Source organism: Oncorhynchus kisutch, linkage group LG11, assembly GCF_002021735.2.
Source record: "Oncorhynchus kisutch isolate 150728-3 linkage group LG11, Okis_V2, whole genome shotgun sequence".
Classification (NCBI taxonomy): domain Eukaryota; kingdom Metazoa; phylum Chordata; class Actinopteri; order Salmoniformes; family Salmonidae; genus Oncorhynchus; species Oncorhynchus kisutch.
The window spans coordinates 90,720,857-90,748,299 of NC_034184.2; the positions used below are offsets into that span (position 1 = coordinate 90,720,857).

Below are 27,443 nucleotides of genomic sequence, written 5' to 3' on the forward strand. Positions count from 1 at the left end.
CTCTTTCCTGTGGATTCTGAACATAATGCACCAAACAAACAGGTATTTTGGATATAAAAATAATCTTTATGGAACAAAAGGAACATTTGTTGTGTAACTGGGAGTCTCGTGAGTGAAAACATCTGAAGATTATCAAAGGTAACCGATTAATTTGATTGCTTTTCCAATTTTCGTGACCAAGCTACCAGATGCTAAGTGTACTTAATGTTTTGTCATGCGATCGATAAACTTACACAAATGCTTGGATTGCTTTCGCTGTAAAGCATAATTTCAAAATCTGAGAGGACAGGTGGATTAACAAAAGGCTAAGCTGTGTTTTGCATTGCTGATGACAATTATCCTGCTTAAGGGATGGGTAGCGTCAAGAAGTTAAGTCACTGACACGGTGAGGAGTGTGTTGATGCTCTGCTAAATTACTTCTGTTGTGTGTTCTCTGCAGGTGTGGTGTGGCCAGATGTGTGACGTGGTGAGTGAGATCGAGCTGGAGAGAGAGCGCTGTGACAACAAAACCTCTGGGAACGTCACGGCAGGTCATTCACCTACAATACATTACTTTCCTTCCCTACGGTGTTGAAGGCTCCCAGGCAGCAATTTACAGAAAATGGGGAAACAGCAGGATTATATAAAGGAGAGCGAAAGTTATGGCCAGCATCCATAGTGAACACCCCCCCCCCCCATCACACACCCACTCCCATCGCACGAGACTGAAATACTCATTCAGATTTTTGTTATATGTGTATTGGATATGAAACTTTGGCCTGAATGCTATTTTTTTTACATTAATATAAAGAACGTTATAAAGTAAAGTAGGTTGTAAAGTAGGTCCCTCTTTTCCCCTGGTTTATATTCCCTCTTTTCCCCTGGTTTATATCCTGGTTTATTTTCCCTCTTTCCCCCTGGTTTATATTCCCTCTTTTCCCCTGGTTTATATTCCATCTTTCCCCTGGTTTATATTCCCTCTTTTCCCCTGGTTTATATTCCCTCTTTCCCCTGGTTTACATCCTGGTTTATATTCCCTCTTTTCCCCTGGTTTATATTCCCTCTTTCCCCTGGTTTATATTCCCTCTTTTCCCCTGGTTTATATCCTGGTTTATATTCCCTCTTTTCCCCTTTTTTTTATTCCCTCTTTTGCCCTGGTTTATATTCCCTCTTTTCCCCTGGTTTATATCCTGGTTTATATTCCCTCTTTTCCCCTGGTTTATATTCCCTCTTTCCCCTGGTTTATATTCCCTCTTTTCCCCTGGTTTATATCCTGGTTTATATTCCCTCTTTTCCCCTTTTTTTTATTCCCTCTTTTGCCCTGGATAATATTCCCTCTTTTCCCCTGGTTTATATCCTGGTTTATATTCCCTCTTTTCCCCTGGTTATATCCTGGTTTATATTCCCTCTTTTCCCCTGGTTTATATTCCCTCTTTTCCCCTGGTTTATATTCCCTCTTTCCCCTGGTTTATATTCCCTCTTTCTCCTGGTTTATATTCCCTCTTTCCCCTGGTTTATATTCCCTCTTTTCCCCTGGTTTATATTTCCTCTTTTCCCCTGGTTTATATCCTGGTTTATTTTCCCTCTTTCCCCTGGTTTATATTCCCTCTTTTCCCCTGGTTTATATTCCATCTTTCCCCTGGTTTATATTCCCTCTTTCCCCTGGTTTATATTCCCTCTTTCCCCTGGTTTACATCCTGGTTTATATTCCATCTTTCCCCTGGTTTATATTCCCTCTTTCCCCTGGTTTATATTCCCTCTTTCCCCTGGTTTATATCCTGGTTTATATTCCCTCTTTCCCCTGGTTTATATCCTGGTTTATATTCTCTCTTTTCCCCTGGTTTATATTCCCTCTTTCCCCTGGTTTATATTCCCTCTTTTCCCCTGGTTTATATTCCCTCTTTCCCCTGGTTTACATTCCCTCTTTCCCCTGGTTTATATTCCCTCTTTCCCCTGGTTTATATCCTGGTTTATATTCCCTCTTTCCCCTGGTTTATATTCCCTCTTTCCCCTGGTTTATATTCCCCTCTTTTCCCCTGGTTTATATTCCCTCTTTTCCCCTGGTTTATATTCCCTCTTTCCCCTGGTTTATATCCTGGTTTATATTCCCTATTTTCCCCCTGGTTTATATTCCCTCTTTTCCCCTGGTTTATATTCCCTCTTTTCCCCTGGTTTATATTCGCCTCTTTCCCTTCCACTGGTTTATATTCCCTCTTTCCACTGGTTTATATTCCCTCTTTCCCCTGGTTATATTCCCTCTTTCTCCTGGTTTATATTCCCCCTCTTTCCCTGGTTTTATATAATCCCTCTTTTCCCCTGGTTTATATTCCCTCGTTTTTCCCCTGGTTTATATCCTGGTTTATTTTCCCTCTTTCCCCTGGTTTTTATATTCCCATCTTTTTCCCCTGGTTTATATTCCATCTTTCCCCTGGTTTATATTCCCTCTTCCCCTGGTTTATATTCCCTCTTTCCCCTGGTTTACTCCTGGTTTTATATTCCCTCTTTTCCCTGGTTTATATTCCCTCTTTCCCCTGTTTATATTCCTTCTTTTCTCCCCTGGTTTATATCCCTCTTTTTCCCTGGTTTAGATTCCCTCTTTCCCCTGGTTTATATCCTGGTTTAATATTCCCTCTTCCCCTGGTTTTATATCCCCTCTTTTACCCTGGTTTATATTCCCTTTTTCCCCTGGTTTATATTCCCTCTTTCCCCTGGTTTATATTTCCTCTTTTCCCCTGGTTTATATTCCTTCTTTTCCCCTGGTTTATATTCCCTCTTTCCCCTGGTTTATATCCTGGTTTATATTCCCTCTTTCCCCTGGTTTATATCCCCTCTTTTCCCCTGGTTTATATTCCCTCTTTCCCCTGGTTTATATTCCCTCTTTCCCCTGGTTTATATTCCCTCTTTTCCCCTGGTTATATTCCCTCTTTTCCCCTGGTTTACATTCTCTCTTTCCCCTGGTTTATATTCCCTCTTTCCCCTGGTTTATATCCTGGTTTATATTCCCTCTTTCCCCTGATTTATATTCCATCTTTCCCCTGGTTTATATTCCCTCTTTTCCCCTGGTTTATATTCCCTATTTTCCCCTGGTTTATATTCCCTCTTTCCACTGGTTTATATTCTGGTTTATATCCTTGTGTATATTCCCTCGTTTCCCCTGGTTTATATCCTGGTTTATATTCCCTATTTTCCCCTGGTTTATATTCCCTCTTTTCCCCTGGTTTATATTCCCTCTTTCCCCTGGTTTATATTCCCTCTTTTCCACTGGTTTATATTCTGGTTTATATCCTTGTGTATATTCCCTCTTTTCCCCTGGTGTAGACAATGTGTTGTTCTGTTGCTTTTCCCACATCCCACATATCATATCTCTATGGTATCTCTGTATATATCTATAGTATCTCTCTATTTCTATATATCTCTATGGTATCTCTGTATATATCTATAGTATCTCTCTATTTCTATATATCTCTATGGTATCTCTCTATATCTCTATCTCGATAGTATCTCTCTATATCTCTATCTCTATGGTATCTCTCTATATCTCTATCTCTCTATATCTCTCTATATCTCTGTGGTATCTTTCTATATCTCTGTTCTATGGTATTGCTCTATATCTCTATCTCTATGGTTTCTCTCTATATCTCTATCTCTATGGTATCTCTCTATATCTCTATCTCTATGGTATTGCCTTATATCTCTATGGTATCTCTCTACATGTCTATCTCTATGGTATCTCTCTATATCTCTATCTCTATGGTATCTCTCTATATCTCTATCTCTATGGTATCTCTCTATATCTCTATCTCTATGGTTTCTCTCTATATCTCTATCTCTATGGTTTCTCTCTATATCTCTATCTCTATGGTATCTCTCTATATCTCTATCTCTATGGTTTCTCTCTATATCTCTATCTCTATGGTATCTCTCTATATCTCTATCTCTATGGTATCTCTCTACATGTCTATCTCTATGGTATCTCTCTATATCTCTATCTCTATGGTATCTCTCTATATCTCTATCTCTATGGTATCTCTCTATATCTCTATGGTTTCTCTCTATATACAGGAGATAGCTCTATTTGGGAAAATACCAAGTCCATATTATGGCATGAACAGCTAAAATAAGCAAAGAGAAGCGACAGTCCATCATTACTTTAAGACATGAAGGTCAGTCAATCCTGATAATGTCAAGATCTTTGAAAGTTTCTTGAAGTGCATTCACAAAAACCATCACTCGCTATGATAAAACTGGCTCTCATGAGGACCGCCACAGGAATGGAAGACCCCGAGTTACCTCTGCTGCAGAGGATAAGTTCATAAAAGTTACCAGACTTAGAAATTGCAGCCCAAATAAATGCTACACAGAGTTCAAGTAACAGATGCATCTCAACATCAACTGTTCAGAGGAAACTGCTTGAATCAGGCCTTCATGGTTGAATTGCTGCAAAGAAAACACTACTAAAGGACACCAAAAAGAAGAGACTTGCTTGGGCGAAGAAACACAAGCAGTGGACATTAGACTGGTGGAAATCTGTCCTTTGGTCTGATGAGTCCACATTTACAAATGTTGATTCCAAGCAGTGTGTCTTTGTGAGACGTAGAGTAGGTGAACGGATGATCTCCGCATGTGTGGTTCCCACCGTGAAGTATGGAGGAGGAGGTGTGATGGTGTGGGGGTGCTTTGCTGGTGACACTGTGTGTGATTTATTTAGAATTCAAGGCACACTTAACCAGCATGGCTACCACAGCATTCTGCAGTGATACACCATCCCACCTGGTTTGCACTTAGTGGGACTATCCTTTGTTTGTCAACAGGAAAATGACCCAAAACAAGCCTCCAGGCTTTGTAAGGGCTATTTGACCAAGAAGGAGATTGATGGAGTGCTGCATCAGGTGACCTGGCCTCCACAATCACCCGACCTCAACCCAATTGAGATGGTTGGGGATGAGTTTGACCACAGACTGAAGGAATAGCAGCCAACAAGTGCTCAGCATATGTGGGAACTCAACGCTGTTGGAAAAGCATTCCAGGGGAAGCTGGTTGAGAGAATGCCAAGGTGTGTGCAAAGCTGTCATCAAGGCAAAGGGTGACATCTTTGAAGAATCTCAAATATACCATTTATTTGGATTTGTTTTTGATTACTACATGATTCCATATGTGTTATTTCATAGTTTTGATGTCTTCACTATTATTCTACAATGTAGAAAATAGTCAAAGTAAAGAAAAATACTTGAATGAGTAGGTCTGTCCAAACTGTTGTTGTCTGAGAGCATGTGGTAGAGCTTGGCAGGATAACTCTCTGTGTTGTGAATATTCTCATCTGGCTCCAGACACCATGGACAAACAGGCTGTTCTGTCTGTCTGTCTGTCTGTCTGTCTGCGTGCATGTGTGTGTGTGTGTGTGTCTACAATAATCCTAATTTTCATGTCTCTCTTTCTCTGGGCAGGTTGTCAAGGGATGTGGGATATCATCGCTTGTTGGCCGTCTGCCAGGGTGGGAGAGGTCATCACCATCAAGTGTCCGAAGTACTTCAGTTACTTCTCTGACCATATAGTCAAACATAAAGGTAAACAATACTTCAAGGTAAAGTATTGCTTCTCCCACCATATAGTCAAACATAAAGGTAAACATGAATTATTATACAATACAGAATATGCAGAAAACAGAATATATCATAATGAATATATATAATACATAATATAAAGAATAAAGAATATGCAGAATATACAGAATACACAATATACATAATATACATAATATACACAATATACACAATATAAACAATATACATAATATAGAATATATAAAACAGAATATACAGAATACACAATATACACAATATACACAATATACACAATATACATAATATACACAATATACACAATATACATAATATACACAATATACACAATATAGAATATATAAAACAGAATATACAGAATACACAATATACACAATATACATAATATACACAATATATAAAACAGAATATACAGAATACAGAGAATATGGAATGCAGAATACAGAATATACAAACTATATAATAAACAATATACAGACTACAGAGAACTCAGAATATAGAATACAGAATATAGAATACAGAATACACATAATACACAGAATGTATATTAAATATAATATGCAGAATACAGAGAACACAGAATATAGAATACAGAATATACAGACTATATAATAAACAATATACAGAATACAGAGAACTCAGAATATACAGCATTGTGTAACATTACCACGTTTTTATATTGAAAAATAGCGGAGCCAAGGACAACATACCTCGCTAGCTGAAGGTCAGGGAGAGGGAACATACCTCGCTAGCTGAAGGTCAGGGAGAGGGAACATACCTCGCTAGCTGAAGGTCAGGGAGAGGGAACATACCTCGCTAGCTGAAGGTCGGGGAGAGGGAACATACCTCGCTAGCTGAAGGTCAGGGAGAGGGCACAATAGGAGCTAGCTGAAGGTCAGGGAGAGGGCACAATAGGAGCTAGCTGAAGGTCAGGGAGAGGGAACATACCTCGCTGGCTGAAGTGCAGGGAGAGGGAGCAATAGGAGCTAGCTGAAGTTCAGGGAGAGGGAACAATAGGAGCTAGCTGAAGGTCAGGGAGAGGGAACAATAGGAGCTAGCTGAAGGTCAGGGAGAGGGAACAATAGGAGCTAGCTGAAGGTCAGGGAGAGGGAACAATATGAGCTAGCTGAAAGTCAGGGAGAGGGAAAAATAGGAGCTAGCTGAAGGTCAGGGAGAGGGAAAAATAGGAGCTAGCTGAAGGTCATTGAGAGGGAACATACCTCGCTAGCTGAAGGTCAGGGAGAGGGAACAATAGGAGTTAGCTGAAGGTCAGGGAGAGGGAACATACCTCGCTAGCTGATGTACAGGGAGAGAGAACAATAGAAGCTAGCTGAAGGTCAGGGAGAGGGAACAATAGGAGCTAGCTGAAGGTCAGGGAGAGGGAACAATAGGAGCTAGCTGAAGGTCAGGGAGAGGGAACAATAGGAGCTAGCTGAAGGTCAGGGAGAGGGAACAATAGGAGCTAGCTGAAGGTCAGGGAGAGGGAACAATATGAGCTAGCTGAAGGTCAGGGAGAGGGAAAAATAGGAGCTAGCTGAAGGTCAGGGAGAGGGAAAAATAGGAGCTAGCTGAAGGTCATTGAGAGGGAACATACCTCGCTAGCTGAAGGTCAGGGAGAGGGAACAATAGGAGTTAGCTGAAGGTCAGGGAGAGGGAACATACCTTGCTAGCTGATGTACAGGGAGAGAGAACAATAGGAGCTAGCTGAAGGTCAGGGAGAGGGAACAATAGGAGCTAGCTGAAGGTCAGGGAGAGGGAACAATAGGAGCTAGCTGAAGGTCAGGGAGAGGGAACAATAGGAGCTAGCTGAAGAACAGGGAGAGGGAACAATAGGAGCTAGCTGAAGGTCAGGGAGAGGGAACAATAGGAGCTAGCTGAAGGTCAGGGAGAGGGAACAATATGAGCTAGCTGAAAGTCAGGGAGAGGGAAAAATAGGAGCTAGCTGAAGGTCAGGGAGAGGGAAAAATAGGAGCTAGCTGAAGGTCATTGAGAGGGAACATACCTCGCTAGCTGAAGGTCAGGGAGAGGGAACAATAGGAGTTAGCTGAAGGTCAGGGAGAGGGAACATACCTCGCTAGCTGATGTACAGGGAGAGAGAACAATAGGAGCTAGCTGAAGGTCAGGGAGAGGGAACAATAGGAGCTAGCTGAAGGTCAGGGAGAGGGAACAATAGGAGCTAGCTGAAGGTCAGGGAGAGGGAACAATAGGAGCTAGCTGAAGGTCAGGGAGAGGGAACAATAGGAGCTAGCTGAAGGTCAGGGAGAGGGAACAATATGAGCTAGCTGAAGGTCAGGGAGAGGGAAAAATAGGAGCTAGCTGAAGGTCATTGAGAGGGAACATACCTCGCTAGCTGAAGGTCAGGGAGAGGGAACAATAGGAGTTAGCTGAAGGTCAGGGAGAGGGAACATACCTTGCTAGCTGATGTACAGGGAGAGGGAAAAATAGGAGCTAGCTGAAGGTCAGGGAGAGGGAAAAATAGGAGCTAGCTGAAGGTCATTGAGAGGGAACATACCTCGCTAGCTGAAGGTCAGGGAGAGGGAACAATAGGAGTTAGCTGAAGGTCAGGGAGAGGGAACATACCTTGCTAGCTGATGTACAGGGAGAGAGAACAATAGGAGCTAGCTGAAGATCAGGGAGAGGGAACAATAGGAGCTAGCTGAAGTACAGGGCGAGAGAACAATAGGAGCTAGCTGAAAGTCAGGGAGAGGGAACAATAGGAGCTAGCTGAAGGTCAGGGAGAGGGAAAAATAGGAGCTAGCCAGAACAGTCTGCAGCACCCGGCCTCACCCTACTAGAATCTAAAGTCAAATCTCTACTGTTTTCTGATGATCTGGTGCTTCTGTTACCAACCAAGGAGGGCCTACAGCATCACCTAGATCTTCTGTACAGATTCTGTCAGACCTGGGCCCTGACAGTAAATCTCAGTAAGACACCAAAATAATGGTGTTCCAAAAAAGGTCCAGTTGCCAGGACAACAAATTCCATCTAGACACCGTTGCCCGAGAGCACACAAAAAACTATACACGCCCCGGCTTAAACAACTTCCACAAAGCTGTGAACGATCTGAGAGACAAGGCAAGAAGGGCCTTCTATGCCATCAAAAGGAACATAAATTTCAACATACCAATTAGGATCTGGCTAAAAATACTCGAATCAGTTATAGAACCCATTGCCCTTTATGGTGGTGAGGTCTGTGGTCCGCTCTCCAACCAATAATTCACAAAATGAAGCAAACACCAAATTGAGACTCTGCGAATAGAATTCTGCAAACATATCCTCTGTGTACAACGTTGAACACCAAATAATGTATGCAGAGCAGAATTAGGCCGCTAACTATCAAAATCCTAAAAGAGAAGTTAAATTCTACAACCACCCAAGAGGAAGCGATTCCAAACCTTCCATAACAAAGCCATCACCTACAGAGAGATGAACCTGGAGAAGAGTCCCCTAAGCAAGCTGGTCCTGGGGCTCTGTTCACAAACTCAAACAGACCCCACAGAGCCCCAGGACAGAAACACAATTAAACCCAACCAAATCATGAGAAAACAACAAGATAATTACTTGGCATATTGGAAAGAATTAACAAAAAAACAGAGCAAACTAGAATGCTATTTGGCCCTAAACAGAGAGTACACAGTGGCAGAATACCTGACCACTGTGACTGACCCAATTTTTTATTTCTTGATGCTACCCATCCCTTAAGCAGGATAATTGTCAATCAGCAACCGCTGAATAGCATAGCGCCTCAGTCAAATAATATTACAAAAAATATTAATATTCATGAAATCACAAGTGCAATATTGCAAAACACAGCTTAGCCTTTTGTTAATCCACCTGGCGTCTCAGATATTGAAATTATGCTTTACAGCGAAAGCAATACAAGCGTTTGTGTAAGTTTATCGATCACACGACAAAACATTAAGTACACTTAGCATCAGGTAGCTCGGTCACGAAAATCAGAAAAGCAAAAAAAGCAAATTAATCGTTTACCTTCGGATGTTTTCACTCACGAGACTCCCAGTTACACAACAAATGTTCATTTTGTTCCATAAAGATTATTTTTATATCCAAAATACCTCAGTTTGTTTGTTATGTTCAGAAATCCACAGGAAAGAGCGGTCACGACAACGCAGACAAATTCCAAATAGTTTCCATAATGTCCACAGAAACATGTCAAATGTTTTTTATAATCAATCCTCAGGTTGTTTTTAAAATATATTATTCAAAATACACTGCTCAAAAAATAAAAGGAGCATTTAAACAACACAATGTAACTCCAAGTCAATCACACTTCTGTGAAATCAAACTGTCCACTTAGGAAGCAACACTGATTGACAATACATTTCACATGCTGTTGTGCAAATGGAATAGACAACAGGTGGAAATTATAGGCATTTAGCAAGACACCCCCAATAAAGGAGTGGTTCTACAGGTGGTGACCACAGACCACTTCTCAGTTCCTATGCTTCCTGGCTGATGTTTTGGTCACTTTTGAATGCTGGCGGTGCTTTCACTCTAGTGGTAGCATGAGACGGAGTCTACAACCCACACAAGTGGCTCAGGTAGTGCAGCTCATCCAGGATGGCACATCAATGCGAGATGTGGCAAGAAGGTTTGCTGTGTCTGTCAGCGTAGTGTCCAGAGCATGGAGGCGCTACCAGAAGACAGGCCAGTACATCAGGAGACGTGGAGGAGGCCGTAGGAGGGTAACAACCCAGCAGCAGGACCGCTATCTCCGTCTTTGTGCAAGGAGGAGCAGGAGGAACACTGCCAGAGCCCTGCAAAATGACCTCCAGCAGGGCACAAATGTGCATGTGTCTGCTCATACGGTCAGAAACAGACTCCATGAGGGTGGTATGAGGGCCCGACGTCCACAGGTGGGGGTTGTGCTTACTGCCCAACACCGTGCAGGACGTTTGGCATTTGCCAGAGAACACCAAGATTGGCAAATTCGCCACTGGCGCCCTGTGCTCTTCACAGATGAAAGCAGGTTCACACTGAGCACGTGACAGACGTGACAGAGTCTGGAGACGCCGTGGAGAACGTTCTGCTGCCTGCAACATCCTCCAGCATGACCGGTTTGGTGGTGGGTCAGTCATGGTGTGGGGTGGCATTTCTTTGGGGGGCCACACAGCCCTCCATGTGCTCGCCAGAGGTAGCCTGACTGCCATTGGGTACCCGAGATGAGATCCTCAGACCCCTTGTGAGACCATATGCTGGTGCGGTTGGCCCTGGGTTCCTCCTAATGCAACACAATGCTAGACCTCATGTGGCTGGAGTGTGTCAGCAGTTCCTGCAAGAGGAAGGAGAGAAATAGAGAGACAGTAAGATATAGGTAGAGATAGAGAGAGAGAGAGAGAGAGAGAGAGAGAGAGGGGTAGAGAGAGGTAGAGAGAGAGAGAGAGGGGTAGAGAGAGAGAGGGGTGGAGAGAGAGAGGAAGAGAGACAGTAAGAGAGAGGGGTAGCGAAAGAGGGGTAGAGAGAGAGGTAGAGCGAGAGAGACAGTAAGAGAGGGGTAGAGAGAGAAGGGTAGCGAGAGAGAGAGAGAGAATGAGCTGAGAGAGAAAGCACGCAGGGCATTCTACGCCATTAAAACTAATTGAATATGTCATTGAACCAATTGCACTTTATGGCAGCGAGGTGTGGGGTCCACTTGCAAAACAAGATTTCATCAAATGGGACAACCACCCCATTGAAACCCTGCATGCAGAGTTCTGTAAGATTCTCCTACATGTCCAGAGGAAAACTACAATCAATGCAGGTACAGAATTAGGCCAATATCCACTAATAATAAAAACTCAAAAAAGAGCAATTAAGTTTTGGACCCCCTCTCATATCATTACCAAGCCCTGCAATGCCAAGAGCTGAGCAAAGAAAAGAGTCCCCTCATCCAGCTGGTCCTGGGGCTGAGTTCACAAACCTCTTCTACTAACACACTGAAGCCTCAGGACCAGAACATCCAATCAATCAGGATAAACCAAATTACAACACAGTCAAAACAAAACTATATTGCTTACTGGGAAACACAAGCACAAACACAAAGCAAAATGCAGTGCTATCTGGCCCTAAATCGACAGTACACCGTGGCTAAATATTTGACCATGGTTACTGATCAAAACCTTAGAGAAACCTTGACAAAGTACAGGCTCAGTGAGCACAGCCTTGCCATTGAGAAGGGTAGACACAGGAAAACCTGTCTCCTTGTAGAGGAAAGGCTGTGCAACCACTGCACAACAGCAGAACCTGAGACGGAGCTGCAAAAATATAAAACAATTAGAGAGTGTCATTTTCCCAAATTTGAAACCCTTATTCAATGTTTCAAAGACCTCTCTGATGAGGATAGGCTACCCGTCCTGTTGGGGGAGAGAGCTGTGGGTTGGCAGCGCACTACATTGCTGCCTGCCATAAGATGAGGGACAGTGTCTGACAGACCAACCTGCCCATGTCCTCTACTGTATGCTTATTGTTATTGTTCAATGTATGGTTATTTGGACACTTGGTTATTGTTGTTACTGTTGTCCCATTGACAATTTGATTCTCATTTTTATTTATTTTTTATATTGTAAATATCCAAAATAAGCTTTGGCAATATGTACATTGTTACGTCATGCCAATAAAGCGAATTGAATTGAATTGAGAGAGAGAGGGGTAGAGAGAGAGAGGTAGAGAGAAAGAGATAGACAGTAAGAGAGAGGTAGAGAGAGAGAGGGGTAGAGAGAGAGAGGGGTAGAGGTAAAGAGAGAGAGGTAGAGAGAGAGAGAGGGAGGTAGAGAGAGAGAGGGAGGTAGAGAGAGAGCGAGAGAGAGGGAGAGAGAGAGAGAGGGAGGGAGAGAGAGAGAGAGAGAGGGCTAGAGAGAGAGGGGTAGAGAGAGATAGAGAGACAGAGAGGGAGGTAGAGAGAGAGAGAGAGGGGTAGAGAGAGCGAGAGGGGTAGAGAGAGAGAGAGGGAGGTAGAGAGAGAGGGCTAGAGAGAGAGGGAGGTAGAGCGAGAGGGAGGTAGAGCGAGGGGTAGAGAGAGAGAGGGGTAGAGAGTGAGGTAGAGAGTGAGGTAGAGAGAGAGAGAGAGAGAGAGGTGGAAAGAGAGGGGCAGAGAGAAAGAGGGGCAGAGAGAGAGAGGGAGGTAGAGAGAGAGAGAGAGAGAGAGAGAGGTAGAGGTAGAGAGAGAGGTAGTGAGAGAGGTAGAGAGAGAGAGGTAGAGGTAGAGAGAGGTAGAGAGAGAGAGGTAGAGGTAGAGAGAGAGAGGTAGAGGTAGAGAGAGAGGTAGAGGTAGAGAGAGAGAGGTAGAGGTAGAGAGAGAGAAATGGGACATGGGAACAGTGTAGGCTTCAGGAGATACTGCGGTCATGTAGAGAACCACAAAGGACTTGAGCAGCTGACATCATCACACATCCTCATCTATTCCCTGCTTTATTTATAGACTGTTGAAAAATTTACATGTAAACTGCAAGTCTTATGAAATATGAATGGTGCTGTGTGTTTGTGTAACAGATGTTAATTGTACTCTCCTTGCGTTGTGTTTTGTTCAAATAAATCACCCCAGCCAGTGGTCCCAGTTGAGTATTATTTATTATCTGTAGTTAAACAGGAAACAGCACCTTAGTTGTGCCGGGCTTAATGATGTTGATGGTCAAATCTGTAGCACGAAAACAACTGTGTTAGCAATGGGCTTATGTGACCATTACGTCGGTGCATGCTAGCTAACACAGTCATATACAGCAATCATATACCAAAGCACATCCCAGAAAGCCCCTCAATCCCTAACAGGTCCCATATACCCACACATGTATAAATCAGTAACGTACAGCAAACTTGTACACATTGTAAAATAGAAACCAGTATTCAGAGCGTGACCTACCCCTTGCATCACATTTTCATACTGGGGAGACCTGACATTCGCGATCTCCCCCTATCTGCAAGCGGGGCCAATCACAAGACGCCCTATTGTCATTGAACCCACCAATTAGAATGCTTGAAACCTAACCAACCCTGTTAAATCTGGTAACAGATGATTTAAACTTGTTCAGGATAGGGGGCGATATTTCCCCTTTGGATGAATTGCGTGCCCATAGTAAACTGCATAAAAATCTGTCCTAAATTGCTAATATATGCAATTGATTATTATTATTGGATAGATAACACTCTGAAGTTTCTAAAACCGTTTGAATTATGTCTGTGAGTATAACAGAACTCACAGGGCAGGCAATCTTCCAAACTAGTTTTGAGATCCTGAAAGTTGGGGCAACTTTGACGTCATCGCCCCCTCCCTTCCCAGCAAGTTATGGATCTGGAAACACTTCCTATGTCTCCCACTAGATGTCCTCATTCAGTAGAACGTTTAATTGTGCAAATGCTGTGAACTTTGACCCAGTGAGGCGAAAAACTTTGAGTGTCGCGAGGATTTCCATGTGCGTTAGGGCGCGCGTTGGGCAGAGCTTCCTTTGTTCCAGCCAGCCCTAGATGAACTATGATTGTCCGGTTGGAATGCCATTGTTTTGTACGTTTATAACATCCTAAAGCTTGATTCTGCACTTAGTTTGACCAGTTTAGTCGACCTATAATATGTAATTTGGAAGTTTTGATGCGCAATTATTCTGGACCAGAAGTCATTTTTTGGGCATTTGAGCTGAAAGTGGTAGCATATGCTACTACATGGACACTAGAATTGAAACCAAACGATGTATTGGGTAAGTATGACTCCTTCCACTACATTCTGATCGAAGACCATCAAAGGTAAGGGAATATTTATGTTGTAATTTTGTATTTCTGTTGACTCCAATATAGCGGAGAAATATTGCTTACGTCTGAGCGCCGTCTCAGATTATTGCATAGTCAACTAATTCTGTAACGTTAAAAACAAATCTGACACAGCGGTTACATTAAGAAGCAGTGTATCTTTCTAACTATATGTAAAACATGTATCTTTAGTCAAAGTTTATGATGAGTACTTCTGTTATCTGGCGTAGCTTTACATAATTTCTCCGGACATTTTTGATAATTTTCTGAACATGGCGTCAATGTAAACCGTGATTTATGGATATAAAATGCATATTATTGAACAAAACATAAATGTACTGTGTAACATGTCCTATTACTGTCATCTGATGAAGATTTTCAAAAGGTTAGTGAATTATTTATTTATTAATCCTGCTTTTAGAATTTTATATTTTCTGGGACAAAATGGCCGCCTCTTGTCTTTGTTTCGGTGGTGTATAAATACATATAAATATGTGCTGTGTTTTCGCCGTAAAACATAAAAAAAATCTGACATGCTGTGTAGATGAACAAGGTGTTAATCTTTCATTTGAGGTATTGGACTTGTTAATGTGTGGAGGTTAAATATTTCTAAGAATATTTTTGCATTCTCTGCGCCACCGTTTCAGCTGAACGGGGGGGCGTACCCTGAGAGGGATGCCTCGCTTTAACAGGTCTTTATAGACAAACTATTAATAACTAGCTTTGAACCAGAACTTCCGATAATGTCTTACGATTTGGCAGGTAGCCGCCCTCTACTCCAGCAGCTCCCTAACTAAGCCATGTGTTCCTTCTCCATTGTAACCTCTCCATACTAACATGGTGAATTCTGTCCCTCTGGGAAGGACTGGCAGGCGAGGTCACTGTCTCCCCAAAGTTGAGAGGCAAGTGAAAAGATTCACTAGAAAACAGCAGATGCACAGCGTAGGATGCACTCAAAACCCCCATGTATTGGCTCAACATGAGAGTGCATCAGAGTGGCATCAGAGTGGCGTCAGAGCGGCATCAGAACGGGATCAGTGGCATCAGAGTGGCATAAGAGTGGCATAAGAGGCATCAGTGGCATCAGAGTGGCATAAGAGTGGCATAAGAGTGGCATAAGAGTGGCATCAGAGGCATCAGTGACATCAGTGGCATCAGAGTGGCATCAGAGCGGCATCAGAGCGGTATCAGTGGCATCAGAGCGGCATCAGAGCGGCATCAGTGTGGCATCAGAGTGGCATCAGAGTGGCATCAGTGGCATCAGTGGCATCAGAGTGGCATCAGAGTGGCATCAGAGCGGCATCAGTGGCATCAGTGGCATCAGAGGCATCAGAGTGGCATCAGAGTGGCATCAGAGTGGCATCAGAGCGGCATCAGAGCGGCATCAGTGGCATCATAGGCATCAGAGGCATCAGAGCGGCATCAGTGGCATCAGAGCGGCATCAGTGGCATCAGAGCGGCATCAGAGCGGCATCAGTGGCATCAGAGTGGCATCAGAGTGGCATCAGTGGCATCAGTGGCATCAGAGCGGCATCAGTGGCATCAGAGGCATCAGTGGCATCAGAGTGGCATCAGAGCGGCATCAGAGCGGTATCAGTGGCATCAGAGCGGCATCAGAGTGGCATCAGAGCGGCATAAGAGTGGCATAAGAGGCATCAGAGGCATCAGAGGCATCAGTGGCATCAGAGTGGCATCAGAGCGGCATCAGAGCGGCATCAGAGGCATCAGTGGCATCAGAGCGGCATCAGTGGCATTAGTGGCATTAGTGGCATCAGATTGGCATCAGAGTGGCATCAGAGTGGCATCAGAGCGGTATCAGTGGCATCAGAGCGGCATCAGAGTGGCATCAGAGCGGCATCAGAGTGGCATAAGAGGCATCAGAGTGGCATCAGAGTGGCATAAGAGTGGCATAAGGGAGGCATCAGTGGTATCAGAGGCATCAGTGGAATCAGTGGCATCAGTGGCATCAGAGCGGCATCAGTTGCATCAGAGGCATCAGAGTGGCATCAGAGTGGCATCAGAGTGGCATCAGAGTGGCATCAGAGTGGCATCAGAGGCATCAGTGGCATCAGAGCGGCATCAGTGGCATCAGTGGCATCAGAGCGGCATCAGAGCGGCATCAGAGTGGCATCAGTGGCATCAGTGGCATCAGTGCGGCATCAGTGGCATCAGAGCGGCATCAGTGGCATCAGAGCGGCATCAGTGGCATCAGAGTGGCATCAGAGCGGCATCAGAGCGGCATCAGTGGCATCAGAGCGGCATCAGTGGCATCAGAGCGGCATCAGTGGCATCAGATTGGCATCAGATTGGCATCAGAGCGGCATCAGTGCGGCATCAGAGTGGCATCAGTGGCATAAGAGCGGCATCAGTGTTATCAGTGGCATCAGAGGCATCAGTGGCATCAGTGGCATCAGAGCGGCATCAGATTGGCATCATATTGGCATCAGTGGCATCAGAGCGGCATCAGAGCGGCATCAGTGGCATCAGGGTGGCATCAGATTGGCATCAGTGGCATCAGAGCGGCATCAGTGGCATCAGAGCGGCATCAGTGTGGCATCAGAGTGGCATCAGAGTGGCATCAGTGGCATCAGTGGCATCAGAGTGGCATCAGAGCGGCATCAGTGGCATCAGTGGCATCCGTGTTATCAGTGGCATCAGAGGCATCAGAGTGGCATCAGAGTGGCATCAGTGGCATCAGTGGCATCATAGGCATCAGTGGCATCAGAGTGGCATCAGATTGGCATCAGAGCGGCATCAGTGCGGCATCAGAGTGGCATCAGAGGCATCAGTGGCATCAGAGTGGCATCAGAGTGGCATCAGATTGGCATCAGATTGGCATCAGTGGCATCAGAGCGGCATCAGTGGCATCAGAGCGGCATCAGTGGCATCAGATTGGCATCAGATTGGCATCAGATCGGCATCAGTGGCATCAGAGCGGCATCAGTGGCATCAGAGTGGCATCAGAGTGGCATCAGCGTGGCATCAGTGGCATCTATGGCATCAGAGCGGCATCAGTGTTATCAGTGGCATCAGAGTGGCATCAGAGTGGCATCAGAGCGGCATCAGATTGGCATCAGAGCGGCATCAGAGTGGCATCAGTGGCATAAGAGCGGCATCAGAGGCATCAGAGGCATCAGAGGCATCAGTGGCATCAGTGGCATCAGAGCGGCATCAGAGGCATTAGTGGCATCAGTGGCATCAGATTGGCATCAGAGTGGCATCAGAGCGGTATCAGTGGCATCAGAGCGGCATCAGAGTGGTATCAGTGGCATCAGAGCGGCATCAGAGTGGCATCAGTGGCATCAGAGCGGCATCAGAGCGGCATCAGTGGCATCAGTGGCATCAGAGCGGCATCAGTGGCATCAGAGCGGCATCAGTGGCATCAGTGGCATCAGATTGGCATCAGATTGGCATCAGAGCGGCATCAGAGCGGCATCAGTGGCATCAGAGTGGCATCAGATTGTAGAAGCACGGTGGCTAGGAAAAACTCCCTAGAAAGGCCAATACCTAGGAAGAAACCTAGAGAGGAACCAGGCTATGTGGGGTGGCCAGTCCTCTTCTGGCTGTGCCGGGTGGAGATTATAACAGAACATGGCCAAGATGTTCAAATGTTCATAAATGACCAGCATGGTCGAATAATAATAAGGCAGAACAGTTGAAACTGGAGCAGCAGCACAGTCAGGTGGAAGTTGAAACTGGAGCAGCAGCATGGCCAGGTGGACTGGGGACAGCAAGGAGTCATCATGTCAGGTAGTCCTGGGGCATGGTCCTAGGGCTCAGGTCAGTTGAAACTGGAACAGCAGCATGGCCAGGTGGACTGGGGACAGCAAGGAGTCATCATGTCAGGTAGTCCTGGGGCATGGTCCTAGGGCTCAGGTCCTCCGAGAGAGAGAAAGAAAGAGAGAAGGAGAGAATTAGAGAACGCACACTTAGATTCACACAGGACACCGAATAGGACAGGAGAAGTACTCCAGATATAACAAACTGACCCCAGCCCCCCGACACATAAACTACTGCAGCATAAATACTGGAGGCTGAGACAGGAGGGGTCAGGAGACACTGTGGCCCCATCTGAGGACACCCCCGGACAGGGCCAAACAGGAAGGATATAACCCCACCCACTTTGCCAAAGTACAGCCCCCACACCACTAGAGGGATATCTTCAACCACCAACTTACCATCCTGAGACAAGGCTGAGTATAGCCCACAAAGATCTCCGCCACGGCACAACCCAAGGGGGGGGCACCAACCCAGACAGGATGACCACAACAGTGAATCAACCCACTCAGGTGACGCACCCCCTCCAGGGACGGCATGAGAGAGCCCCAGCAAGCCAGTGACTCAGCCCCTGTAATAGGGTTAGAGGCAGAGAATCCCAGTGGAAAGAGGGGAACCGGCCAGGCAGAGACAGCAAGGGCGGTTCGTTGCTCCAGAGCCTTTCCGTTCACCTTCCCACTCCTGGGCCAGACTACACTCAATCATATGACCCACTGAAGAGATGAGTCTTCAGTAAAGACTTAAAGGTTGAGACCGAGTTTGCGTCTCTGACATGGGTAGGCAGACTGTTCCATAAAAATGGAGCTCTATAGGAGAAAGCCCTGCCTCCAGCTGTTTGCTTAGAAATTCTAGGGACAATTAGGAGGCCTGCGTCTTGTGACCGTAGTGTACGTGTAGGTATGTACGGCAGGACCAAATCAGAGAGATAGGTAGGAGCAAGCCCATGTAATGCTTTGTAGGTTAGCAGTAAAACCTTGAAATCAGCCCTTGCTTTGACAGGAAGCCAGTGTAGAGAGGCTAGCACTGGAGTAATATGATCAAATTGTTTGGTTCTAGTCAGGATTCTAGCAGCCGTATTTAGCACTAACTGAAGTTTATTTAGTGCTTTATCCGGGTAGCCGGAAAATAGAGCATTGCAGTAGTCTAACCTAGAAGTGACAAAAGCATGGATTAATTTTTCTGCCACATTTTTGGACAGAAAGTTTCTGATTTTTGCAATGTTACGTAGATGAAGAAAAGCTGTCCTCGAAATGGTCTTGATATGTTCTTCAAAAGAGAGATCAGGGTCCAGAGTAACGCCGAGGTCCTTCACAGTTTTATTTGAGACGACTGTACAACCATTAAGATTAATTGTCAGATTCAACAGAAGATCTCTTTGTTTCTTGGGACCTAGAACAAGCATCTCTGTTTTGTCCGAGTTTAATAGTAGAAAGTTTGCAGCCATCCACTTCCTTATGTCTGAAACACATGCTTCTAGCGAGGGCAATTTTGGGGCTTCACCATGTTTCATTGAAATGTACAGCTGTGTGTCATCCGCATAGCAGTGAAAGTTTACATTATGTTTTCGAATAACATCCCCAAGAGGTAAAATATATAGTGAAAACAATAGTGGTCCTAAAACGGAACCTTGAGGAACACCGAAATTTACAGTTGATTTGTCAGAGGACAAACCATTCACAGAGACAAACTGATATCTTTCCGACAGATAAGATCTAAACCAGGCCAGAACATGTCCGTGTAGACCAATTTGGGTTTCCAATCTCTCCAAAAGAATGTGGTGATCGATGGTATCAAAAGCAGCACTAAGGTCTAGGAGCACGAGGACAGATGCAGAGCCTCGGTCCGATGCCATTAAAATGTCATTTACCACCTTCACAAGTGCCGTCTCAGTGCTATGATGGGGTCTAAAACCAGACTGAAGCATTTCGTATACATTGTTTGTCTTCAGGAAGGCAGTGAGTTGCTGCGCAACAGCCTTCTCTAAAATTTTTGAGAGGAATGGAAGATTCGATATAGGCCGATAGTTTTTTATATTTTCTGGGTCAAGGTTTGGCTTTTTCAAGAGAGGCTTTATTACTGCCACTTTTAGTGAGTTTGGTACAAATCCGGTGGATAGAGAGCCGTTTATTATGTTCAACATAGGAGGGCCAAGCACAGGAAGCAGCTCTTTCAGTAGTTTAGTTGGAATAGGGTCCAGTATGCAGCTTGAAGGTTTAGAGGCCATGATTATTTTCATCATTGTGTCAAGAGATATAGTACTAAAACACTTGAGCGTCTCTCTTGATCCTAGGTCCTGGCAGAGTTGTGCAGACTCAGGACAACTGAGGTTTGGAGGAATACGCAGGTTTAAAGAGGAGTCCGTAATTTGCTTTCTAATAATCATAATCTTTTCCTCAAAGAAGTTCATGAATTTATCACTGCTAAAGTGAAAGTCATCCTCTCTTGGGGAATGCTGCTTTTTAGTTAGCTTTGCGACAGTATTAAAAAGGAATTTCGGATTGTTCTTATTTTCCTCAATTAAGTTAGAAAAATAGGATGATCGAGCAGCAGTAAGGGCTCTACGGTACTGCACGGTACCGTCCTTCCAAGCTAGTCGGAAGACTTCCAGTTTGGTGTGGCGCCATTTCCGTTCCAATTTTCTGGAAGCTTGCTTCAGAGCTCGGGTATTTTCTGTGTACCAGGGAGCTAGTTTCTTATGAGACATTTTTTTTGTTTTTAGGGGTGCAACTGCATCTAGGGTATTGCGCAAGGTTAAATTGAGATCCTCAGTTAGGTGGTTAACTGATTTTTGTCCTCTGGCGTCCTTGGGTAGGCAGAGGGAGTCTGGAAGGGCATCAAGGAATCTTTGTGTTGTCTGTGAATTTATAGCGCGACTTTTGATGTTCCTTGGTTGGGGTCTAAGCAGATTATTTGTTGCAATTGCAAACGTAATAAAATGGTGGTCCGATAGTCCAGGATTATGAGGAAAAACATTAAGATCCACCACATTTATTCCATGGGACAAAACTAGGTCCAGCGTATGACTGTGACAGTGAGTGGGTCCAGAGACATGTTGGACAAAACCCACTGAGTCGATGATGGCTCCGAAAGCCTTTTGGAGTGGGTCTGTGGACTTTTCCATGTGAATATTAAAGTCACCAAAGATTAGAATATTATCTGCTATGACTACAAGGTCCGATAGGAATTCAGGGAACTCAGTGAGAAACGCTGTATATGGCGCAGGAGGCCTGTAAACAGTAGCTATAAAAAGTGATTGAGTAGGCTGCATAGATTTCATGACTAGAAGCTCAAAAGACGAAAATGTCATTTTTTGGGGGGTAAATTGAAATTTGCTATCGTAAATGTTAGCAACACCTCCGCCTTTGCGGGATGCACGGGGGATATGGTCACTAGTGTAGCCAGGAGGTGAGGCCTCATTTAACACAGTAAATTCATCAGGCTTAAGCCATGTTTCAGTCAGGCCAATCACATCAAGATTATGATCAGTGATTAGTTCATTGACTATAATTGCATTTGAAGTAAGGGATCTAACATTAAGTAGCCCTATTTTGAGATGTGAGGTATCATGATCTCTTTCAGTAATGACAGGAATGGAGGTGGTCTTTATCCTAGTGAGATTGCTAAGGCGAACACCGCCATGTTTAGTTTTGCCCAACCTAGGTCGAGGCACAGACACGGTCTCAATGGTGATAGCTGAGCTGACTACACTGACTGTGCTAATGGCAGACTCCACTATGCTGGCAGGCTGGCTAACAGCCTGCTGCCTGGCCTGCACCCTATTTCATTGTGGAGCTAGAGGAGTTAGAGCCCTGTCTATGTTGGTAGATAAGATGAGAGCACCCCTCCAGCTAGGATGGAGTCCGTCACTCCTCAGCAGGTCAGGCTTGGTCCTGTTTGTGGGTGAGTCCCAGAAAGAGGGCCAATTATTATCAGTGGCATCATAGGCATCATAGGCATCAGAGGCATCAGTGGCATCAGTGGCATCAGATTGGCATCAGAGTGGCATCAGAGTGGCATCAGAGCGGCATCAGATTGGAATCAGAGCGGCATCAGTGGCATCAGAGTGGCATCAGTGGCATAAGAGCGGCATCAGTGGCATCAGATTGGCATCAGATTGGCATCAGTGGCATCAGAGCGGCATCAGTGGCATCAGTGGCATCAGAGCGGCATCAGTGGCATCAGATTGGCATCAGTGGCATCAGAGCGGCATCAGTGGCATCAGTGGCATCAGAGCGGCATCAGTGGCATCAGTGGCATCAGAGCGGCATCAGTGACATCAGTGGCATCAGAGCGGCATCAGTGGCATCAGAGCGGCATCAGTGGCATCAGAGCGGCATCAGTGGCATCAGAGCGGCATCAGTGGCATCAGAGTGGCATCAGAGTGGCATCAGAGTGGCATCAGAGTGGCATCAGAGTGGCATCAGAGTGGCATCAGAGTGGCATCAGAGTGGCATCAGTGTTATCAGAGGCATCAGAGTGGCATCAGAGTGGCATCAGAGCGGCATCAGAGGCATCATTGGCATCAGTGGGATCATAGTGGCATCATAGTGGCATCAGAGCGGCATCAGAGCGGCATCAGTGGCATCAGAGCGGCATCAGTGGCATCAGAGGCATCAGTGGCATCAGTGGCATCAGAGTGGCATCAGAGTGGCATCAGAGTGGCATCAGAGCGGCATCAGAGCGGCATCAGAGTGGCATAAGAGAGGCATCAGTGGAATCAGTGGCATCAGAGCGGCATCAGTTGCATCAGAGGCATCAGAGTGGCATCAGAGTGGCATCAGAGCGGCATCAGAGGCATCAGAGGCATCAGTGGCATCAGAGTGGCATCAGTGGCATCAGAGCGGCATCAGAGCGGCATCAGTGGCATCAGTGGCATCAGTGGCATCAGAGGCATCAGTGGCATCAGTGCGGCATCAGTGGCATCAGAGCGGCATCAGTGGCATCAGAGTGGCATCAGAGCAGCATCAGTGGCATCAGAGTGGCATCAGAGCGGCATCAGTGGCATCAGAGCGGCATCAGAGTGGCATCAGAGTGGCATCAGAGTGGCATCAGTGGCATCAGTGGCATCAGAGCGGCATCAGTGGCATCAGTGGCATCAGTGGCATCAGAGGCATCAGAGTGGCATCATAGTGGCATCAGAGCGGCATCAGAGCGGCATCAGTGGCATCAGAGCGGCATCAGTGGCATCAGAGTGGCATCAGAGTGGCATCAGAGCGGCATCAGAGCGGTATCAGAGCGGCATCAGAGTGGCATCAGAGCGGCATCAGAAGCATCAGTGGCATCAGAGCGGCATCAGTGGCATCAGTGGCATCAGTGGCATCAGAGTGGCATCAGAGTGGCATCAGAGCGGCATCAGAGCGGCATCAGAGGCATCAGTGGCATCAGTGGCATCAGAGGCATCAGAGGCATCAGAGGCATCAGAGGCATCAGTGGCATCAGTGGCATCAGAGTGGCATCAGAGTGGCATCAGAGTGGCATCAGAGCGGCATCAGAGCGGCATCAGTGGCATCAGAGGCATCAGTGGCATCAGAATGGCATCAGAGTGGCATCAGAGCGGCATCAGTGTGGCATAAGAGGCATCAGAGTGGCATAAGAGTGGCATAAGAGAGGCATCAGTGGTATCAGAGGCATCAGTGGAATCAGTGGCATCAGTGGCATCAGAGCGGCATCAGTTGCATCAGAGGCATCAGAGTGGCATCAGAGTGGCATCAGAGCGGCATCAGTGGCATCAGTGGCATCAGTGGCATCAGAGTGGCATCAGATTGGCATCAGAGCGGCATCAGTGCGGCATCAGAGTGGCATCAGAGTGGCATCAGTGGCATCAGAGTGGCATCGGTGGCATAAGAGCGGCATCAGTGGCATCAGATTGGCATCAGTGGCATCAGAGCGGCATCAGTGGGATCAGTGGCATCAGAGTGGCATCAGAGTGGCATCAGTGTTATCAGTGTTATCAGTGGCATCAGTGGCATCAGTGGCATCAGAGCGGCATCAGTGGCATCAGTGGCATCAGAGCGGCATCAGTGGCATCAGTGGCATCAGTGGCATCAGAGCGGCATCAGTGGCATCAGAGCGGCATCAGTGGCATCAGAGTGGCATCAGAGTGGCATCAGTGGCATCAGTGCGGCATCAGTGGCATCAGTGGCATCATAGTGGCATCATAGTGGCATCAGAGCGGCATCAGAGCGGCATCAGTGGCATCAGAGCGGCATCAGTGGCATCAGTGGCATCAGAGCGGCATCACAGCGGTATCAGAGCGGCATCAGAGTGGCATCAGAGTGGCATCAGAGCGGCATCAGAGCGGCATCAGAGCGGCATCAGTGGCATCAGTGGCATCAGTGGCATCAGTGGCATCAGTGGCATCAGAGTGGCATCAGAGTGGCATCAGAGTGGCATCGGAGTGGCATCAGAGCGGCATCAGAGGCATCAGAGCGGCATCAGTGGCATCAGAGTGGCATCAGTGTGGCATAAGAGGCATCAGAGTGGCATAAGAGTGGCATAAGAGAGGCATCAGTGGTATCAGAGGCATCAGTGGAATCAGTGGCATCAGTGGCATCAGAGCGGCATCAGTTGCATCAGAGGCATCAGAGTGCCATCAGAGTGGCATCAGAGTGGCATCAGAGCGGCATCAGAGGCATCAGTGGCATCAGAGCGGCATCAGTGGCATCAGAGCGGCATCAGAGTGGCATCAGTGGCATCAGAGGCATCAGTGGCATCAGTGCGGCATCAGTGGCATCAGAGCGGCATCAGTGGCATCAGAGCGGCATCAGTGGCATCAGAGCGGCATCAGTGGCATCAGTGGCATCAGAGCGGCATCAGTGGCATCAGAGTGGCATCAGTGCGGCATCAGAGTGGCATCAGAGTGGCATCAGTGGCATAAGAGCGGCATCAGTGGCATCAGCGGCATCATATTGGCATCAGTGGCATCAGAGGCATCAGTGGCATCAGTGGCATCAGAGCGGCATCAGATTGGCATCAGAGTGGCATCAGAGTGGCATCAGTGGCATCAGTGGCATCAGTGGCATCAGAGCGGCATCAGTGGCATCAGAGCGGCATCAGTGCGGCATCAGAGTGCCATCAGTGGCATAAGAGCGGCATCAGTGGCATCAGCGGCATCATATTGGCATCAGTGTTATCAGTGGCATCAGTGGCATCAGAGCGGCATCAGATTGGCATCAGATTGGCATCAGATCGGCATCAGTGGCATCAGAGCGGCATCAGTGGCATCAGAGTGGCATCAGAGTGGCATCAGATTGGCGTCAGTGGCATCAGAGCGGCATCAGTGGCATCAGAGCGGCATCAGTGTGGCATCAGAGTGGCATCAGAGTGGCATCAGTGGCATCAGAGTGGCATCAGAGCGGCATCAGTGGCATCAGTATGGCATCAGTGGCATCAGTGTTATCAGTGTTATCAGTGTTATCAGTGGCATCAGATTGGCATCAGTGGCATCATTGGCATCAGTGGCATCAGTGCCGCATCAGAGTGGCATCAGAGTGGCATCAGTGGCATCAGTGGCATAAGAGCGGCATCAGAGCGGCATCAGTGGCATCAGAGCGGCATCAGTGGCATCAGAGCGGCATCAGAGCGGCATCAGTGTGGCATCAGAGTGGCATCAGAGTGGCATCAGAGTGGCATCAGAGTGGCATCAGAGTGGCATCGGTGGCATCAGAGTGGCATCAGTGGCATCAGTGGCATCAGAGCGGCATCAGTGGCATCAGTGGCATCAGTGTTATCAGTGGCATCAGATTGGCATCAGTGGCATCAGTGGCATCAGAGCGGCATCAGTGGCATCAGTGGCATCAGTGCGGCATCAGAGTGGCATCAGAGTGGCATCAGTGGCATAAGAGCGGCATCAGTGGCATCAGAGCGGCATCAGTGCGGCATCAGTGCGGCATCAGAGTGGCATCAGAGTGGCATCAGTGGCATAAGAGCGGCATCAGTGGCATCAGCGGCATCATATTGGCATCAGTGTTATCAGTGGCATCAGAGGCATCAGAGGCATCAGTGGCATCAGTGGCATCAGAGCGGCATCAGATTGGCATCAGATTGGCATCAGATCGGCATCAGTGGCATCAGAGCGGCATCAGTGGCATCAGAGTGGCATCAGATTGGCATCAGATTGGCATCAGTGGCATCAGAGCGGCATCAGAGCGGCATCAGTGGCATCAGAGCGGCATCAGAGCGGCATCAGTGTGGCATCAGAGTGGCATCAGTGGCATCAGTGGCATCAGAGTGGCATCAGAGTGGCATCAGAGTGGCATCAGAGCGGCATCAGAGCGGCATCAGTGGCATCAGAGCGGCATCAGATTGGCATCAGAGCGGCATCAGTGCGGCATCAGAGTGGCATCAGAGTGGCATCAGTGGCATCAGAGTGGCATCAGTGGCATTAGAGCCGCATCAGTGGCATCAGATTGGCATCAGATTGGCATCAGTGGCATCAGAGCGGCATCAGTGGCATCAGAGCGGCATCAGTGGCATCTGTGGCATCAGATTGGCATCAGATCGGCATCAGTGGCATCAGAGCGGCATCAGTGGCATCAGAGCGGCATCAGAGCGGCATCAGTGGCATCAGAGTGGCATCAGTGGCATCAGAGCGGCATCAGTGTTATCAGTGTTATCAGTGGCATCAGATTGGCATCAGTGGCATCAGTGGCATCAGAGCGGCATCAGTGGCATCAGTGGCATCAGAGCGGAAACAGTGGCATCAGTGGCATCAGAGCGGCATCAGAGGCATCAGTGGCATCAGTGGCATCAGAGCGGCATCAGAGGCATCAGTGGCATCAGAGCGGTATCAGTGGCATCAGAGTGGCATCAGTGGCATCAGAGTGGCATCAGAGCGGCATCAGTGGCAGGGCTAGTCAGAGATAAAGCCATGTGGACATCAAGTAGATCCATCTGGTTAAAACTTAAACTATTCCCTTTTTACATTTCATATCAGTGGCATCAGAGTGGCATCAGAGGCATCAGTGGCAGGGCTAGTCAGAGATAAAGCCATGTGGACATCAAGTAGATCCATCTGGTTAAAACTTAAACTATTCCCTTTTTACATTTCATATCAGTGGCATCAGAGTGGCATCAGAGGCATCAGTGGCAGGGCTAGTCAGAGATAAAGCCATGTGGACATCAAGTAGATCCATCTGGTTAAAACTTAAACTATTCCCTTTTTACATTTCATATCAGTGGCATCAGAGTGGCATCAGAGGCATCAGTGGCAGGGCTAGTCAGAGATAAAGCCATGTGGACATCAAGTAGATCCATCTGGTTAAAACTTAAACTATTCCCTTTTTACATTTCATATCAGTGGCATCAGAGTGGCATCAGAGGCATCAGTGGCAGGGCTAGTCAGAGATAAAGCCATGTGGACATCAAGTAGATCCA

General features: G+C 46.6%; 1 protein-coding gene across 1 annotated transcript in view; it reads left to right on the forward strand.

The window, feature by feature from the left end:
• The first annotated feature begins 438 nt into the window (after positions 1–438).
• vipr1b (vasoactive intestinal peptide receptor 1b) overlaps positions 439–27,443 on the forward strand; it is a 207,728-nt gene continuing 180,723 nt past the window's right edge. Inside the window, exons 1-2 of the mRNA XM_031836478.1 lie at positions 439–530; positions 5,424–5,543. Coding sequence (XP_031692338.1) covers positions 455–530; positions 5,424–5,543 — 196 coding nt within the window. The 5' untranslated portion in view covers positions 439–454. The remainder of the gene's footprint in view (positions 531–5,423; positions 5,544–27,443) is intronic.